This window comes from Bison bison, unplaced genomic scaffold, assembly GCF_000754665.1.
Source record: "Bison bison bison isolate TAMUID 2011002044 unplaced genomic scaffold, Bison_UMD1.0 scf7180017864109, whole genome shotgun sequence".
Classification (NCBI taxonomy): domain Eukaryota; kingdom Metazoa; phylum Chordata; class Mammalia; order Artiodactyla; family Bovidae; genus Bison; species Bison bison.
Window position 1 is genome coordinate 2521661 of NW_011494681.1, and position 21296 is coordinate 2542956.

At 38.1% G+C, this 21296-nt stretch overlaps 1 protein-coding gene across 1 annotated transcript in view; it reads right to left on the minus strand.

Moving 5' to 3' along the window:
* Positions 1–21296, minus strand: part of RUNDC3B (RUN domain containing 3B) — a 154908-nt gene that overhangs the window by 32467 nt on the left and 101145 nt on the right. The window contains exon 8 of the mRNA XM_010839074.1: positions 14218–14375. Within this exon, the coding sequence (XP_010837376.1) occupies positions 14218–14375 (158 nt within the window). The remainder of the gene's footprint in view (positions 1–14217; positions 14376–21296) is intronic.

Sequence of the window (21296 nt, forward strand, 5' to 3'; positions counted from 1 at the left end):
CATGGTTATCCAGGTCCTCAAGACCTTTTCTGTATAGTTCTTCTGTGTATTCTTGCCACCTCTTCTTAATCTCTTCTGCCTCTGTTAAGTCTTTACTGTTTTTGTCCTTTATCATGCCCCATCCTTGCATGAAATGTTTCTTTGGTATCTCCAACTTTCTTGAAGAGATCTCTAGTCTTTCCCATTCTATTGTTTTCTTCTATTTCTTTGCATTGTTCATTAAAGAAACCCTTCTTATCTCTCCTTGCTATTCTCTGGAACTCTGCATTCAGCTGGGTCTATTTTTCTCTTTCTCCCTTGCTTTTCACTTCTTTTCTTTCCTCGACTATTTGGAAAGCCTCCTCAGACAACCACTTTTCCTTCTTGTATTTCTTTTTCTTTGGGATGGTTTTAGTCACTGCTACTGTACCATGTCATGAACCTCTGTCCATAGTACTGTCCAGGTACTGTCTACCGGATCTAATCTCTTGAACCTATTCATCACCTCTACTGTATAATCATAAGGGATTTGATTTAGGTTATATCTGAATGGACTAGTGGTTTTCTCTATTTTTTTTTTATTTTAAGCCTGAATTTTGCTATAAGGAGCTGATGATCTGAGCCACAGTCAGCTCCAGGCTTTGTTTTTGCTGACTGTATAGAGCTTCTCCATTTTCGGCTGCAAAGAATGTAATCATCACTCTGATTTTGGTATTGACCATCTGGTAATGTCAATTTGTAAAGTCATCCCTAGTGTTACTGGAAGAGGGTGTTTGCTACGACCAGTGTGTTCTCTGGCAAAACTTTGTTAGCCTTTGCCCTGCTTCATTTTGTACTCCAAGGCCAAACTTGCTTGTTACTCCAGGTATCTTCTGACTTCCTACTTTAACGTTCCGATTCCTATGATGAAAAGGACATCTATTTTTTTGTGTGTTAGTTCTAGAAGGTGTTGTAGGTCTTCATAAAATTGGTCAACTTCAGATTCCTTGGCATTAGTGGTTGGGGCACAGACTTGGATTACTGTGATGTTGAATGGTTTGCCTTGGAAACCAACTGAGATCATCCTGTCATTTTTGAGACTGCACCCAAGTACTGCATTTCAGACTCTTTTGTTGACGATGAGGGCTACTCCATTTCTTCTAAGGGACTCCTGTCCACAGTAGTAGACATAATGCATGAATGCTTAATTCCTTCGGTTGTGTCTGACTCTTTGTGACCCCATGGATTATAGCCCACCAGGTTCCTCAGTCTATGGGATTTTTCAGGCAAGAATACTGGAGTGGGTTGCCATTTTCTTCTGCAGGGGCTCTCCCTGACCCAGGGGTCAAACCTGTGTCTCCTGCATTGCAGGCAGATTCTTTACCACTGAAGGTTATGGTAGATATAATGGTCATCTGAATTAAATTTGCCCATTCCCATCCATTTTGGTTCACTGATTCCTAAGAAGTTGACGTTCACTCTTGCCATTTCCTGCTTGACCACATCCAATTTACCTTGATTCATGGACCTAACATTCCAGGTTCCTATGCCATATTGTTCTTTACAGCACTGGATTTTACTCTCACCACCAGACACATCTGGAACTGGGCATTGTTTCTGCTTTGGCTCAGCCTCTTCATTCTTTTTGGGGCTATTCCTCCTTTCTTCCTCAGTAGTATACTGGACACCTTTCAACTTGGGGAAGTCTCTTCTTTCTGTGTCATATTTTTTTGCCTCTTTATATAGTTCATGGGGTTCTATCGGCAAGAATACTGGAGTGGTTTGCCATTCCCTCCTCTGGTGGACCATGTTTTGTCAGAACTCTCCACTATGACCATTACCATCACGTGGACATCACCAAGTGGTTAATACAGAAATCAGATTAATTATGTTCTTTGCAGCCAAAGATGGAGAAGTTCTATTCAGTCAGCAAAAAACAAGACCTGGAGCTGAATGTGGCTCAGATCATCAGCTCCTTATAGTAAAATTCAGGCTTAAATTGAAGAAAGTAGGGAAAAACCACTTGGCCATTCAGGTATGACCTAAATCAAATTCTTTATGATTATACAGTGGAGGTAATTAATAGATTCAAGGGATGAGATCTGGTAGACAGAGTGCCAGACAAATTATGGACAGAGGTTCATAACACTGTACAGGAGGCAGTGACTAACACCATCCAAAAGAAAAAGAAATGCTAGAAGGAAAAGTGGTTCTCTGAGGAGGCTTTACAAATAGCTGAAGAAAGAAGAGAAGCAAAAGGCAAAGGAGAAAGGGAAAGATGCAGAGTTCCAGAGAATAGCAAGGAGAGATAAGAAGGCCTTCTTAAATGAACAATGCAAAGAAATAGATAGAATGGGAAAGACTAGAGATCTCTTCAAGGAAATTAGAGATACCAAGGGAACAGTTCATGCATGGATGGGCTTGTTAAATGACAGAAATTGTAAGGACCTAATAGAAGCAGAAGAGATTAAGTGTTAAAGTGCTGCACGCAGTATGGTATCAAATTTGGAAAACTCAGTAGTCACAGGACTTGAAAATTTCATTTGTCATTCCAATCCCAAAGAAGGGCAATGTCAAAGATTGTTCAAACTGCCATATAACTACACTCATTTCACGTGATATTCAGGTTATACTCAAAATCCTTCAAGCTAGGCTTTAGCAGCACGTGAACCAAGAACTTCCAGATGTACAAGCTGGGTTTAGAAAAGGTAGAGGAACCAGAGATCAAATTGCCAGCATTCACTGGATCATAGAGAAATCAAAGGAATTCCAGAAAAACATCTACTTCTGCTTCATTGACTACACAAAAGCCTTTGACTATGTGGATCACAACAAACTGTGGAAAATTCTGAAAGAGATGGGAGCACCAGACCACCTTACCTGTCTCTCAAGAAACCTGTATGAGGGTCAAGAAGCAACAGTTAGAAACAGACATGAAACAATGGACTGGTTCAAAATTGAGAAAGCAGTAAGACAAGTCTGTATATTGTCACCCTGTTTATTTAACTTCTATGCAGAGTATATCACGAAAAATGCTGGGCTGGATGAATCACACACTGGAATCAAGATCGCTGGCAGCGGGATGGGATTGGAAGTGGGAGGGAGGTTCAAGACAGAGGGGACATATGTATACCTATGGTTGATTCATGTTGATATTTGGGAGAAGCCAACACAATATTGTAAAGCAATTACCCTGCAATTATAAATAAAAGGATTTTTAAATACATCTCAACAATTAAAAAAAAAAAGATTGCCAGAAGAAATTTTTCACAACCTCAGATATGCAGATCACCACTCTAATGGCATGAAGAGAAGAGAAACTTAAGAGCCTCTTTATGAAGGTGAAAGAGAATAATTAAAAAACTGGCTTGAAACTCAACATTAAAAAAACTAAGATCATGGCATCCAATCCCATCACTTCATGGCAAACAGGAGGGCAAAAAATGGAAACAGTGGCGGGTTTTATTTTCTTGGACTCCAAAATCACTGCAGATGGTGACTACAGCTATGAAATTAAGACACTTCCTCCTGGGAAGGAAAGCTAGGCAAAGACACCACTTTGCACTTTGCTGACAAAGTCTGTATAGTCAAAGGTATGGTTTTTCCAGTAGTCATGTGAGATTTGGACCATAAAGAAGACTGAGAGCCAAAGCACTGATGCTCACGAATTGTGGTGTTGGAGAAGACTGTTCGAGAGTCCCTTGGACAATAAGAAGATCGGTCAATCCTAAAGGAAATCAACCCTAACTATTCAATGGAAGGACTAATGCTGAAGCTGAAGCTCCAATACTTTGACCACCTGATGCGAAGAGACAACTCCTTGGAAAAGCCCCTGATGCTGGGAAAGACTGAGGGCAGGAGGAGAAAGGGGCAACAGAGGATGAGATGGTTGGATGTCGTCACTGACTCAAAGGACATGAGTTTGAGCAAACTCTGGGAGATATTTGAGGATGATGGAGACTGGTGTGCTATATATACTTCAGGGGGCTGCAAAGAGTTGGACACAACTTAGCAACTGAACAACAACCAGGAATAGAGCTATCACTGAAGACACCTAAAAAGAACACGGGCCAGGTGTGTGAGGGGGAGATCAGGGTTGACCATGTCCCACTATTTCTGCACGGTCAAGCAAACATCATTTACCAATGTTTTCCTTCTTGCTGCTGCTGCTGCTGCTAAGTCGCTTCAGTCGTGTCTGACTCTGTGCGACCCCATGGACTGCAGCCTACCAGGCTTCTCCGTCCATGGGATTTTCCAGGCAAGAACACTGGAGTGGGTTGCCATTTTCCTTCTTATCTGAACGTAAATTTCATCCCTCCTCTTAGCATTTCCAAACCACTACTCCCAACAAATCACCTTCTTTTGTCTTTAGCTGCAAATGGCATTTAAAGCAAGGGTTTCAGCCAGAGTACCCAGGTTGTCAAAAATGAAATTGCACATTTTTTTTTGCACCCTCAATATTACACTCATTATTCTAAATGAAAGACAAAAAGAAAATTTCCAGTTTGGTCTCTTTCCTTTCTTTCAGAGATTAGGCTCAAGTCTACTGTTACTTACAACCTCTTTTAAAAGATGTAGAATCCCATACTCTATATTTTGATAGCAGTGCTCAGTCAATTCAAAGCTATTATTCTGTTCATTTATTTGATTCCTTATTCTGTGTCTCCATACTTCAGGGTTATCCTTACACCCTCATTTTGCTCCTTTCCCCACTCACCTCAGATGCTGTGCTGATGTTCATGATGAAGTTTTACTTTCAGCCTCTAGTTATACATAAGGCCTATAACACTTGGAACTTACCATTTAATATCTGTGACTCCAAGTATTCCTAAGTAAATCCAAAGGTCCATGATATGAGGCAATTTTTAATGTTGATAAGCTAACACATTTGAAGCCAATGTCCAAAAGGCAAGTTCTGATGGCAAGTCCACCAAATGCCCAAAACCCCTGCTGCACACCTTTGCTATTTTCTATGTATTATTTATTTCCTGATGTACTATAATTCTCAGGATATAGTCCAGTGCTATTTGTGACAGGGCACACTGAGAAAATCTTAGGCTATAATCTTCATGAAGATAAAGGATCTAATCTAGCATGAGTAAGGGGCTTCCCTGGTGGCTCAGTGGTAAAGAACTCGCCTGCAATGCCAGAGATGCAGGTTCACTCCCTGGGTCAGGAAGATCCCCTGGAGGGGAACATGGCAATCCACTCCAGTACTGGACTGACTGAAGCGACTGAGCACACACACATGCGCAGCACAAGTACAGTAATTCAGAATTTTACTCAAATGAGCGGAATGACTAGGGTAGAGAGACTGAGGTTCCAGACAGGGAAAGCCACCAAACATGAGGTGTGGATACACTTCTCTTTTCCTCTCCTAGGAACACAGGATAAGAGCTACCTCCTTACGGATGAAACAGGAAGGCACCTTTAAAATAATGACACAGCCTGAGGACATGACATAAACCGATCAGAACCAAACAGGTCCAAGATGGCAGATGGTTCAACTTCTACTAGACCTTAAGCCTCAATATACATTCATTGTAACACATCATCAAGCTAAATGACTCACCTTCAGGCACCATGACAGTTCTAAGGCCGATCATCAAAGACCAAAAAGTGAGTGGTGGCCCAGTTCCTGGAAATCTCTGCCCTTGCCCCAAATAGTTGGAATAATCCTCCCATTTAGCCTATGAAACTACCCAGCCCATAAAATCTAACCACAGCAGTATTATGAGGCTGCTCTTACCTTCTGAGATGGCCCACACTCTGTGGAGTGTGTTTGTCTCTAAATAAATCCACTTTTTACCTATCCCTCTGTCTTTCACTGAATTCCTTCTACAACAAAACATCAAGAACCAGAGCTTCATTAGGTCCTGAAACCAGGTGTCTGATCTCAGTTGGAAGAGAGTGGGTTTTGGCCAGGTTTCAGTCCTGGCCACGTGGGTTAGAGTCCCAAACTGAACAGTTTCACAGCCTCTCTCAGCTCCTTTGGAAGAGGAACAGGACCATCACTCAGGCGCTGTTTGTTACTGCTGGTGTCGGTGACTGCCGACTGCCTAAGGTACACTCTATGAGGGCAGGGACCCTGTTTTATTCACTCCAGAATCACTAGCACCCAGAACAGAGCCTGGATCTTCATGGCATTCTCAGCATTTGTCAAATGAATGAATATAAATGCCAGAGAAGTTACAAAAGCAGTTTTGTACCAAAAGAAGTAAAAAGAATTTACTCTTTATTCATTAAAGTTTACCAGAATTGGAAAACTTACATAGAATTTTGAAAATCCTAACTTCTTCATAATTTCAATATAAAATTTTCTTTAGTCATGTGTTTTGCTTTTTGTTAAATTTAGACGCAGACATAGGATAAAGATCACTTTACAGTTATTAAAAAATTATAAATTATCTATTTTTGTAAATTTTTTGTAAAGTGATTCTTTGCATCACTTTACAGTTATTTCCCCTTGAATGAAACAATGAAAGAAAAAGCCTAGTAAGGAGCCAGGTATTCAAAAATTATTATCTATCTATGAAGTATTCTTGCCCAAAAAGTTAATCCCAAATCTAAAAAGGGTCTCCTAAATGCGTTTCAATGTTTACATTTTTAAAAGAAACTGAAATACAACTGATTTCCAATACTCTATTAGCTTCAGTTATACAGCATAGTGAATAACTATTCACTATTTTTTGAATTATACTCCATCTATAATTATTTAAAGTATTGGCTATATTCCCTGTGCTATACATTACATCCTTGTATCTTATTTATCCTAGTTGGAATTTAGACGTTTACTTGAGAGTATCCTTTGAAAAGAAACATTAATGAGTAATTTAGAACCTCAAAAAACCCTCAAATGCCTCCTTATTTTTCTGGTTGTGTTAGGTTCAAAACCAGGCCCCCTGGAGTGGAAACATGGCGTCTTAACCACTGGACCACCAGCAAAGTTCCTAACCTCCTTTTTTATAGTAATTATTTCCTTGTTGTTCTTTGCCGTCTTAACTACCGGAACCACCAGGGAATTCCCTCAAATGCCTCCTTTTCCCTTTCATTGTAAAATATAAGATAAACTCTGGATCCTTAGAGGAATGACTGATTCCAGGACCAGAATTATCCAAGATCAGCCTGTGGTATCTTGTACCAGAAAGCAAGAAAGTTAGCAATGACAAATGTATCTTGTCACAAGTAAACAGGAAATAACATAAAGGCATTTCCATTAGTAAAGACTGGACAATCTGAGCTTCAAAAAGAAAAATAAATTTAAGTGATAGAAGGACATTGAATATATGCATTTCTGCTGTAATCCAGAAACAAAACAAAACTGTGTTTTTCAATCACACGATGAAAATAACTAGCCTGATGGGGAAAGGGCTTCACTGGTGGCTCAAATGGTAAAGAATCTGCCTGCAATGCAGGAGACTTGTGTTCAATCCCTGGGTCGGGAAGATCCCCTGGAAAAGGGAATGGCTACCCACTCCAGTATTCTTGCCTGGAGAATCCCCATGGACAGAGTCTACAGTCGAAGGGGTCACAAAGAGTTGGGTATGACTTAGCAACTTTCACTCACTTATGGGGAGAACAGGGCTATGGGATGACAACTCAAAGCCTATTCAACCTGCTGACTAAACCACTAAGAAAGACTGTGACAATCCTAACTAAACTTCAAACCTAGTGTAAAATATTTGTTAAATTCCTATTAATTAAAGAAATATTACAATAACTTTACGACAACAGCTTTAACAACGACAAACAAGTAAGAGCTACTTGATGGAAGATGGTCGAGGCTCCTGAGGTTGAGGTTTGCCATGAAGGCAAGGAAAAACCGCACAAAGCTGCATTGCTGCTGCTGCTAAGTCGTTTCAGTCGTGCCCGATTCTGTGCGACCCCATAGACAGCAGCCCACCAGGCTCCCCCGTCCCTGGGATTCTCCAGGCAAGAACACTGGAGTGGGTTGCCATTTCCTTCTCCAATGCATGAAAGTGAAAACTGGAAGTGAAGTCGCACAGTCGAGTACGACTCTTCGTGACCCCATGGACTGCAGCCTACCAGGCTCCTCTGTCCATGGGATTTTCCAAGCAAGAGTACTGGAGTGGGGTGCCATTGCTGCATTACTACAGGTCAATCATCTCCAAGTCCTAGCTCAATTGAGCTAGAGAGGAGGGTAAGAATGTATTATGTACAGTGAGAGATCGCCATCTATTGGTGGCCTGAAGTATTTGCCTGTATTCAGTTCAGTTCAGTCACTCAGTCATGTCTGTCTCTTTGGGACCCATGGACTACAGCACCACAGGCTTCCCTGTCCATCATCAACTCCCGGAGTTTACTTAAACTCATGTCCATTGAGTTGGTGACACCATCCATCCATCTCACCCTCTGTCATCCCCTTCTCCTCCCGCCTTCAGTCTTTGCCAGCAACTGGGTCTTTTCCAATGAGTCAGTTCTTCCCATCAGGTGGCCAAGGCATTGGAATTTCAGCTTCAGAATCAGTCCTTTCAATGAATATTCAGGACTGATCTCCTTTAGGACGGACTGGTTGGATCTCCTTGCAGTCCAAGGGACTCTCAAGAGTCTTCTCCAACACTACAGTTCCAAATCATCAATTCTATGGCACTCAGCTTTCTTTATAGTCCAACTCTCACATCCATAAATGACCAATGGAAAAACAATAGCTTTGACTAGATGGACCTTTGTTGGCAAAGTAATGTCTCTGTATTTTAATACACTGTCTAGGTTTGTCATAGCTTTTCTTCCAAGGAGCAAGCGTCTTTTAATTTCATGGCTGCAGTCACCATCTGCAGTGATTTTGGAGCCCCAAAAAATAAAGTCTGAAACTGTTTCCATTGTTTCCCCATCTATTTGCCATGAAGTGATGGGACCAGATGCCATGATCTTAGTTTTCTGAATGTTGACCTTAAGCCAACTTTTTCACTCTCCTCCTTGACTTTCATCAAGAGGATCTTTAGTTCTTCGCTTTCTGCCATAAGGGTGGTGACATCTACATATCTGAAGTTATTGATATTTCTCCAGGCAATCTTGATTCCAGCTTGTGCTTCCTCTAGCCCAGCATTTGTCATGATGTACTCTTCATGTAAGTTAAATAAACAGGGTGACAATATACAGCCTTGACGTACTCCTTTTCCTATTTGGAACCAGACTGTTGTTCCATGTCCAATTCTAACTGTTGCTTCCTGACCTGCATACAGGTTTCTCAAGAGGTGGGTCAAGTGGTCTGGTAGTCCCATCTCTTTCAGAAGTTTCCACAGTTTGTTGTGATCTACACAGTCAAAGGCTTTGGCATAGTCAATAAAGCAGAAAAAGATGTTTTTCTGGAACTCTTTTGCTTTTTCGATGATCCAGTGGATGTTGGGAATTTGATCTCTGGTTCCTCTGCCTTTTCTAAAACCAGCTTGAACATCTGGAAGTCCACAGTTCACGTATTGCTGAAGCCTAGCTTGGAGAATTTTGAGCATTACCTTACTAGTGTGTGAGATGAGTGCAATTGTGCGGTAGTGTGAGCATTCTTTGGCATTGCCTTTCTTCAGGACTGGAATGCAAACTGACCTTTTCCAGCTTTGTGGCCACTGCTGAGTTTTCCAAATTTTCTGGCACTTTCACAGCATCATCTTTCAGGATTTCAAATAGCTCAACTGGAATTCCATCACCTCCACTAGCTTCATTCGTAGTGATGTTTCCTAAGGCCCATTTGACTTCACATTCCAGGATGTCTGGCTCTAGGTGAGTGATCACACCATAGTGATTATCTGGGTCGTGAAGATGTTTTTTGTACAGTTCTTCTATGTGTAATATATGTCGGCCTAATTGTAATTTGATATTTTAATAGCTGTTACCTGCCAAAAATATATACAACCAGGAACTGCCATGATTTTCCCATTTTTAACTCGGCTATGATGACATCATTGCACTCTGTTAGAATACACACCAGTCATCCTAAAAGTTGTGAGCCAGGGTGCCAAAACATCAATGACTTCTGGTTTTCAGGCCAACAGATCACACCATTACTACTCACCGTGAACTACACCATTATGCAATATACAGCCTTGAACTGGAACAGTGTTGAACCAGAACAGTGGCCTAGTTTTAGCAATGCATGATTCTTCACTCTGCTAGTCAAGACTCTTCACTCCCTTCTCTAGGGAGCCCTCTAAAACATTTTACTACTCCTATTTTTCAAATCACGAATAGAAAGATTTCATCAACTAGAAAAAAATCATTTTACCTTTTATCGATAATTATTATGACAAGGTGTTTAGCTCTTGTATCCTGTTATGAGACTGTTCTCAAAGTCTGCAATGAGTGTTTCACTAAGAATCACTTGTACAGCAGACAGAACATCTCTCTGAATGCCTATCACAGATCTATAATATTATCATAAATATTCATCCAACTACCATTGAGCCTGGCTGCCAACGCAGGAGACTTTAGAGACGCAGGTTCAATCCCTGGGTAGGGAAGATCCCCTGGAGGAGGGCATGGCAACCCACTCCAGTATTTCTGCCTACAGAATCCCCTTGGACAGAGGAGTCGAATAGGCTACAGCCCACAGGGTCGCAAAGAGTCGGACAAGACTAAAGTGACTTAGCATAGCATAGCACACCATTTAGAAACTCAATCTCAAAAGTGAATTCCTTGATACTCAGGGATAATACAATCAAGTCCAAACTCACTGTCTGACCTGTACCATTTAGGCATGTTAAGGTAAAACATTTTAAACTCAATATTCATCTGAGTGATTATATTAAGGAGATCTACGGTTTCTACAAGCCAAAACAGACTAATAATCTTGATTACCTTCTTTGTCCTAACAGTATTAAACATGATATGACTTAATACTTATAATAACCCACAACACAAGTATTATCCCCATGTTACAAATAAGGCAATAGAGGCTCCAAGAAAATAATTCAACTGAGATTGAGCTCATAATAGGCAAGGACAGAGCCAGTATCTGAGCACAGTCCTGATCTGCGATGAAGCTGTGGAATGCTCCTCTATGATATCATCTACTGCCCAAACTACACAATGTTCAGATTTCACGAGTATTTAAAGACATTATTAAAGCATATTTTAATGGTAATTAAAAAACACATCTAACCTTTGAGAAATATATAAAAAGTTAAGTGGCAAATTATCTTAATCACCCAGGAAAAGATAATCAACATAATGTAGAAGCAAATATTTCATACTTCATATTCCATTTAATGCTCCTCTTCTAACCTTTTTCCTTATATGTTATATCTTTGACTGCAGACCTTCCTGTTGGAAAAAAATCTCAGTGACATAGGGAAGAAAAAATGTCTACTCTCTCCCTACAGTTTCAAAAATGCCAGAGATTATCTGTACCTTAAATGTGATTCTGATAACGTAGCAAATCGTAAACATTCTAGAAAACACCTACTCTTCTATTAAGTGTTCTGTAATGCTTTCTGTATAAAGGGATCTTGTAAGGCACCAATTTACAACCCATCCTGAGACTGCAACCATGTTATGTGAAAATAAATCTTTAATCTCTAAATTCAATAACCTAATTCTCATCAGTGACTTTAACTTTTTATTTTTTGCTCTAATAACTTAAAGAGATTAACTAGATTAATCTAGTAACTTAAAGAGATTAAAACTTAAATTGATTAGTATTTGATTAGTAACTAATCAATTAGTAATTGATTAGTATTGAGATTAGTAACTTAAAGAGATTAAAAACAATTGTAAGATTTCTTTGCAAAACCAGAAAGATCAAGGACACTTCTATTATAGCAATAAGATAAAACCTAACTCACAAATTCTTTTTTAAACTAAAAAGTTTGAGACTTTCCTTTAAATTATCAGAAGTAAAATAAATGTGATGCATTCAAATTTAATTCTTCAAATGGAAATAGCTCTGTGATGAAATAAAAACCGACTACATAATTATTTTTAGATTAAAAGCATTTAGAAAAACTACCAGTATTACTTGCAAAAGAAAAATTACTTTCTTAATCTTTGAATTGTAAAGAAATAACCAGAAATCTCTATTGTTTGCTTCATGATATTTTTCTCCCTGCTTATAGTAGTGAGGGACACTATAGGATTAGTAGTATTAATGTGCTCCTCAGTGAGAGAGACCCCACAGGACACATTCTCTTTAAAATATTTTTTAAAAATTTTAAGAAACAATAAGTGAACGTAATTCTTATCAAGACACAAATTCCTAGAAACACTAAATTTTTATGTTCCTTAATAAAACTTTTTTACTTAAAAAAAGCATTTAATTTTCTTGGTTGCAAATTATCTCCATGCAAATTATGTGTTAATTACAGAAGGAACAGCAGTAACTATACAGAAGAGAAAAACATCTTAACCAAATGATTAAAATTAACATCACTAATAAAAGGCCAACAGACTTCATGGACCTCTGGATGTGACACCCTGAGAACACACTGCTTGCTTACTATTCCAGCCCCAAATGGATAAGCTCATTCTAATTACAAGAAAAAGTAAACAAACTCAAACTGAGGGACAGTCTATAAAATTTCTAGCTTGTGTTCTCAGAAATACCAATCTCAATTGAGATAACCACTGAAATGCTAACATTAAAAGTAACTGAAGATACTGAGAGTCAATGCAAAATGTGATCCTGGATTAGATCCTGTACCAAAAAAACGAAAGCAATATGAAACATTACTTGGACAACTGATGAAAGTGAAATATGAGATATAGGTAAAATGGAAGTATTCTACTGATTTAAATTTCTTACAATGAGAGCGGAACTGTGAGTGTGTAGGGTAATGTTATTGTTCTTGGAAAAACACACTGAAGTGCTCTGAGGTATGCAACCTTTTGGGTAGTTCAAAAAAACATGTCCACATATACGAGGAGAGAATCATGACATGTGGAAAATGCTGAAAATTGATGAAGCTAGGAAACAGCATATAGACATTATTTTGTACTATCTTTGCAACCTTTCTGAAAGTTTGAAATTATTTCCACTGCTATGCATATACACTGAGGAAACCAGAACTGAAAGAGACACGTGTACCCCAGTGTTCATCGCAGCACTGTTTACAATAGCCAGGACATGGAAGCAACCTAGATGTCCATCCGTAGAGGAATGGATAAGAAAGCTGTGGTACATATACACAATGGAGTATTACTCAGCTATTAAAAAGAATGCATTTGAATCAGTACTAATGAGGTGGATGAAACTGGAGCCTATTATACAGAGTGAAGTAAGTCAGAAAGAAAACACCAATACAGTATACTAATGCATATATATGGAATTTAGAAAGATGATAACGACGACCCTATATATGAGACAGTGAAAGAGACAGATATAAAGAACAGACTTTTGGACTCTGTGGGAGAGGGCGAGGGGGGGATGATTTGAGAGAATAGCACTGAAACATGTATATTACCATATGTGAAATAGATGACCAGTCCAAGTTCAATGCATGAAACAGGGCCCTCAAAGCTGGTGCACTGGGACAACCCAGAGGGATGGGATGGGGAGGGAGGTGGGAGGAGGGTTCAGGACATAGGTACACCCGTGGCTGATTCATGTCAATGTACAGCAAAAAACACCACAATATTGTAAAGTAATTAGTCTCCAATTAAAATAAATTAATTAAAAAAAAAATTTTAAACCATCCTTAACATTAAGTAAATATTAACATGAGGAGGTTTTCACTATAAACAACTAATTGATAAAATTGTTTGACAAAACGGTATGGCTAGTAAAAGTGCTTTAAACTAGTACTTTAAACACTACTCTAAGGAGCTGTGCCAGATTGTAGATCAATACACAGTTTTCAACAACAAAAAACTTTCTATGAAAAAAATGTCAGCTCTACTAAACTGCACTCAGTGCATTCTGGCACATCCTGGTAACAAAAAGTTTATCTAGTGGCACTGTATGTTCAGTAGTACAGTGTACTTTGAATGGATGCTCTTATATGCCATCTTTTTGCAGTCACTAAAACCTGAAAATTATGCATATACATTTGGAATAACACACACCATATTATCACAGTTAACTCTGGGTAACACAACCGAAGGTGCTTTTTATCTTCTTCCCATATTTTGGAATGTTTCTACAGGGAACATGGATTAGTTTTACAAGAAAAAAGGAAACTTTTTTAAAAAGACTAAGTGAAAAAGACCTAAATAGCAGGCAATCAGATTTCTTGGAAATTGAATCCTACACCAAACATGACATTTTTCTTAACTTTACATACTGCCCAAACTTTTCCAAAAGGACTCACTTACAGCTGATCTTGAAGCTCCACAATTATATATTCTAATTGTTCCTTCTCCAGTTTATGAGCCAGGTCAGAATCTTCAATCCTCTGTAGTAGTATTTTATTCTGAGCGACAGATTCAGACAGCTGGTTCTCTCGAAGTTGTAAGAGTTCTTCAAGATAACCCTGGAAATAACAAGTGCAAAATTCTAATATGTATCTTGAAAATAAATGCTGAGTAGATTAAATGTTATTCTTAGCTATGTTGTAATGAAATTATTTCAAAATATCACTGAAGAAATGGTAAATAAAACGGTTTTAACTGAATTAAAAATTTAACATATGTTCTCCATTATTTAAAGTTCTCTAAAGTTCAATGAGATGGCTGGATGAGATGAGATGGCTGGATGGCATCACCAACTCGATGGACATGAGTTTGAGGTAACTCCGGGAGTTGGTGATGGACAGGGAGGCCTGGCGTGCTTCAATTCACGGGGTCGCAAAGAGTCGGACACGACTGAGCAACTGAACTGAACTGAAAGTTCAATGAAGTATGTTTATAATTTAACATAAACCTGAGTTAAAATATTATAATTTCTAAGCTCTGCAACAGTGATAAACACTCTAAATGCCTTCAGGCTTCAAAACAGACTTAATTATAGAATTATTAATTAAAAATCTGCCTCTCAGTGATTATTTTTCAAAAACAGTTATTAACATTTTAGCATTAGCATATTACAGGAAAGCAGCATAATGTCTAGGTTAGGCCTACAGCGTAAGGGACTGTCTCGTGTCAAACTCCAGTTCTACTACTTATAAACTAAGTGTGCTTGGGTAAAGTATTTAATCTCTCTGGGTCTTTGTTTCATCATCTAAAAATGTGGGAACAAAAAGGGTATCCAGCTGAGAAGATTAAATGAAAGGTAAAGTGTTTAGAATACTATTAATACCTGGTATCCTGTATGCAATGTATAATTCGTGGCTAAAATTATTAGCAGACACTTAAAGACAGATTCTCCCTTATCTTTTAACTCACTTATTGGTTCTTTGTCCTTTTGCCCTGCTTTCTAGGAGTGTTCATTTAATTTATTCTCCAAATCCTTATACTAAATTTCTGAACTCAAGAAATCTTATTTTTAATTTCCAAACTTTTTTTCATGTTTTCTGCTGTTCCCTTCTCATGGCATTCTATAATTTTTAGATACAATGTGCTTTCTTCTTAGGATATTCATTAGACTTTTTTTTTCTTAAAGTGTTCTTCTATTCCATTTCTTATCCTTTTTACGTGCTTAACATTAGAAAACTACTTTAGCTATTCTGGCTTCATAATACGTATTAATAGCAACTAGTACTATTCCTAATACGTATTCATAATACATATTAATAGCAACTAGTACTATTCTTTTTCAAATTTTTTTTCCTGTCAATTTTCAAATATTTGGTTTTCTCCATAATAAAATCTCAAAAATTAAAAATAAATTTAATTTTTACAAATGAAACTGTTATATGTGTACACAGCTTAGTTTAAGCTATGCATGATTATTTTTAAACATCAGTAATTAACAACACAAATTCCCAGCACCTGGATTCACTGCCAGTACTTTCAGAGTCACACCATGTCTTTCTGATCACATCCCCTGTTCTCTGGAGGGATGACAACATCCTGAGATTTGTGTTTATCACCCCCTTGCTTTTCCTCCAGCATCACCACAAATGTGTCTTCTTAAACAATATACTGTTTAGCTTGGCTGAGTTTTACCCATATTCTTTTGCAACTTGCTTTTTCGTCTAGTGATGAGTCTCACTACAGTTGCTGCCTTTACTCTCAACAGTGCACAGTATTCTGTTGTATGAATACTGTGGCTTATTTACTCACTCTCCTATCAATGGCCATTTAGATTATTTTCCATATTTCTTAATATAAACAACATTACCGTGAACAGTCCGTTATATGATACCTGGTACAGACATCTGAGAGTTTCTGGGACACATGACTAGGAGTAGAGTTGCTGGGTCATAGGCCTTAGATATCTGTGCACTTATTAGATAATGCTGAACTGTTCATACCACAGGTTTTAACACTAACCATATCCCATTTGAATTCATGTGACTTTATATTCAGTATCAAATATATACTGAATATATCGGATATATTCAGTATCCAAGTTATACTGAATTCATAAAATCAATTGGAAACGATTCCTTCTTTTTCCTATTCTCAAAAACAGCCAGTAGAAAACAGGAATTACTGCCTCCTGAACATTTGGTAGCATCTACCTCAGAAACCAAACAGGTCTGGTGATTTGAGGCGAAGGAGGGAACAGATTTTAAGCTAGTTGTTTAATTTCTTCAATGATTATAGGTCTGTAAGTTTTGAGAAGTAGTATTTATAAAAACTCATCTAAATTTTCTAAGGTACTGACATAAAATTGATAAAATTATTAATAATTATGGGAGGGCTCTCCCTGGCATTTATAGTTATACTGTCTATTCTCTTTTAATTCTTAAAATCGTCTATCTGTGCCTCAACTCTTTTAAATTTAATTATGGCTGATTCTATTTAATTGGTTTGTACAGATAATCAGCTTTTGGTTTAACTGATTATGTACTTCTGTTTATTTCATTAATACCTGCTTTTATTTTTATTATTTTGAACTGGTTTGTTGTTTCTGCTTACTCTTGGATGCTTCGCTCTTTAATTTTCATTCTTTTCTAGGATAAGTAGTTCTCCGAGTACTGTGCAAGTTGCAACTTAGTACTATCGGTGTCCATTGTTTTCATTCCTGTTCATTTCTAAGTATCGTCTCATTTCTTTTTGACCCATAACTTAGAAGACTTTATTTTTTTAAAATCTCCATTGGTGTACTTTAGGTGGTGGTAACCTTTTTCTATTGAATCTAATTTTATTGTATTGTGGTCACTATTGTATCATTTTTTGTATTTGCTTTGTGACCTAGTATAGCCCATAAAAAATGGAATAGTTGTCCCATGTATGCTTTAAAAGAATGTGTATTCTAATTGTTAGCATTTACCATATTAAAAAAAATAAATTTATTTATTTATTTTTGGCTGGGCGGAGTCTTCATTGCTGCGTGGGCTCTCTCCTCCAGGCGTAGAATGTGGGGGGTACTCTCCAGCTGTGGTGCATGGGCTTCTCACCAGAAGGTGCAACTGCTTCTCTTGTTGTGCAGCCCGGGCTCTAGGGCACGCAGGTTTCAGTGGTTACCCACCAGGCTTTAGAGCACAGACTTAATAGCTGAGGTACATGGACTCAGTTGCTCTGAGGCATGTGGGATATTCCTGGATCAGGGATCGAATCCAGATCTTATGCACTGGCAGTCCACTAATAAAAATTGTAAATAATGCATTCATTGACCAGCAGGTGGATTCTTTACCACTGAGCCACCAGAGAAGTCCCTACCATAATTTACTTCAAGCTTACTAGTTGCATTGCTCAAGGTCATTACATCCTTACCAAGTTTTTGTCTGTTTAATCTGTAATTATTGGGAAGTAAAAATTTTCTACTATTATTATGGATTTATTCATTTTTCCTAGATATTCTATTAATTTCTATTTCATATTTTTCATGGCTGAATTTTTAAATGCATGTAAGTTCAGTACTGTTACAGATTGCTGGTAAATTCTTCTCTTTTAAAAAGGCAATATCTTTCTTTAGTCTTAATAATACTTTTTGCCTTGATGTCTAGTGTGAATTACACTGATATAGAATTATTTTGGTTAATATTTGCCTACTCTATTTTATCCTCCTAGTTTCAACGTTTTTTGAGTCACTATTTTATGCATGCCTTTTACAGATGGACAGCATGTCACTAAAACTTATGATTTAAAAAATAAATATAAGGCAAAAACCATTACAATATTGTAAAGTAATTAGCCTCCAATTAAAATAAATAAATTTAATTTAAAAAAAAACAAAAAATAAATTTAAGAGTTTGTCTTTTTTTTTTAATTAATTTTTAAAATTATTATTTTTTCAGCTTCTCCGTTTTAGCTTGTGGGGTCTTAGTTGCCTGAACAGTGGTTGAACCAGAGCCTTGGGCAGTGAGAGCACACAGGCTTAACCACTGGACCACCAGGCATTCTCAAGAGTTTGTCTTAATTGTCAAGCTTATACCTTTCCCTTTTATGGCGATGTTGACTCTTGGCTGTATTGAGATTTCTGTTATTTTGTGTTTATTTTTTTAAATACTATCTTCATTTTTTCTCATTTGCTCTTTTCTATTGTAATGATCACATTTTCTTTATTTCTTCTCTTTCTTATTATCAGTTTAAAAACTAAATATTCTGTTTCTTTAACTGTAATTTTGGAAACAGGCATATACCTTAAAAAGGGTGTCTACACTCCTTTTACACTACACTACTTATAATACATAGATCCTAAGAGGCTTTAACTTCAATCACCCTTTCTCACCCTTTCTGATACTGTTAGATAGTGTTTAGTTCCATTTTACTTCCCAGGGAGGTCTGAAGCCAGACCTAAATGTTAAGCTTCCGATATTTTGTAATTCAGTCATTAAAACATTGCTATTATTAACAATTAAATTATATAAACTCAGTTAAGTAAATTCAATTGAAAAACAAGGATTAAGTAAACTGTATTTAAAAACTATTTAAAATAACTACTACTCAAATAGTAGTAGTTGAGTAAAAATAACTACTCAAAATCCATCACTTCCCAAATATTTTACAACAGTATATTATTGCTATCTGTGCTCTTCAAGTCACAGTCATTGTATTTCTCTGGGAGAAAAACATCTCCCCCTTATCTTGCATTCAGTAACATCAAACAGGTAGTTTTAAGTTGGCCATGACGGGAGTATTTATCCCAGAGAAATCGGCAAATGAAAGCAAATCAGAGCTCATCGACTTCCCCTGCAAAGAAGGGGAACTTCTCCAGTTCTTAAGCATATTCCAGATCATCACTGCTGCCCCATACTGGCATTACTACTGCTGCTGCTATCTCATGTAGTCAAGGTTTACCAATTTCTGTGCTTACTCTGCCACTGTGAGTCTCATTCCTGTCTTCGAGGTTCAGTTTCCAACTTGAATGATAGTGGGCCTAGATTTGCTGTGTCCTGTTGGTATTAAAACACAGGTACCTAGGTTAAGGGAATGGCCCCTCACCACCACCCCAGGAGTTCGCAATGCCTTTAACTCAATATGCCCCACTTGTTTTTAGGCCCTTCCTTGTTTATAGAGTCCTTCAGCTCAGTTCAGTCACTCAGTTGTGTCCGAGTCTTTGTGACCCCATGGACTGCAGCACACCAGGCTTCCCTGTCCAGGATCAACTGCTGGAGCTTATTCAAACTCATGTTCATTCAGTCAGTGATGCCATCCAACCATCCTGTCCTCTGTCATCCCCTTCTCCTCCTGCCTTCAATCTTTCCCAGTATCAGAGTCTTTTCAAATGAGTCAATTCTTCCCATCAGGTGGCCAAAGTATTGGAGCTTCACCTTCAGCATCAGTCCTTCCAGTGAATATTCAGGATTAATTTCCTTTAGGATGCACTGATTGGATCGCCTTGCTGTCCAAGGGACTCTCAAGAGTCTTCTCCAATACCACAGTTCAAAAGCATTAATTCTTCGGCACACAGCTCTCTTTATAGTCCAACTCTCGCATCCATACATGACTACTGAAAAAATCATAGCTTTGACTAGACAGATCTGTGTTGGCAAATTAATGTCTCTGCTTTTTAATATTCTGTCTAGGTTGGTCTTAGCTTTTCTTCCAAGGAGCAAGCGTCTTTTAATTTCATGGCTACAGTCACCATCTGCAGTGATTCTGGAGCCCCCAAAAAATAATGCCCCACTGTCTGCATTGTTTCCCCATCTATTACCCATGAAGTGATGGAACCAGATGCCATGATCTTAGTTTCCTGAATGTTGAGTTTTAAGCCAACTTTTCCACTCTCCTCTTGTACTTTCATCAAGAGGTTCTTTAGTTCTTCGCTTTCTGCCATAAGGGTGGTGTCATCTGCATATCTGAGGTTATTGATATTTTTCCCAGCAATCTTGATTCCAGCTTGTGCTTCATCCAGTCCAGCATTTCTCATGATGTGACAATATACAGCCTTGATGTACTCCTTTTTCAGTGTGGAACCAGTCTGTTGTTCCATGTCCAGTTCTAACTGTTGCTTCTTGACCTGCATAAAGATTTCTCAAGAGGCAGGTCAGGTGATCTGGTATTCATCCCTTTCAGAATTTTCCAAAGTTGGTTGTGATCCACATAGTCAAACGCTTTGGCATAGTCAATAAAGCAGAAGTAGATACTTTTCTGGAACTCTCTTGCTTTTTTGATGGTCCAACCAATATTGGCAATTTGATCTCTGGTTCCTCTGCCTTTTCTAAATCCAGCTTGAACATCTGCAAGTTCACGGTTCACATACTGTTGAAGCCTGGCTTGAATAATTTTGAGCATTACTTTGCTAGTGTATGAAATGAGTATAATTATGCTATAGTTTGAGCATTCTTTGGCATTGCCTTTCTTCGGAACTGTAATGAAAACTGACCTTTTCCAGTCCTGTGGCCACTGCTGAGTTTTCCACATTTGCTGGCATATTGAGTGCAGCACTTTAACAGCATCATCTTTTAGGATTTGAAACAGCTCAACTGGAATTCCATCACCTCTACGAGCTTTGTTCGTAGTGATGCTTCCTAAGGCCCACTTGACTTCACATTCCAGGATGACTGGCTCTAGGTGAATGATCACACCATCGCGGTTATCTGGGTCATGAAGACCTTTTTTGTATAGTTCTTCTGTGTATTCTTGCCACCTCTTCTTAATATCTTCTGCTTCTGATAGGTCCCTACCATTTATGTCCTTTATTGTGCCCATGTTTCCATGAAGTGTTCCCTTGGTATCTCTAATTTTGTTGAAGAGATCTCTAGTCTTTCCTATTCTATTGTTTTCCTCTGTTTCTTTTCAGTGTTCACTTAGGAAGCCTTTCTTATCTCTCCTTGCTATTCTTTGGAACTCTGCCTTCAAATGGGTACATCTTTCCTTTTCTCCTTTGCCTTTTATGTCTTTTCTCAGCTATTTGTAAGGCCTCCTCGGATAACCATTTTGCTGTTTTGCATTGCTTTTGC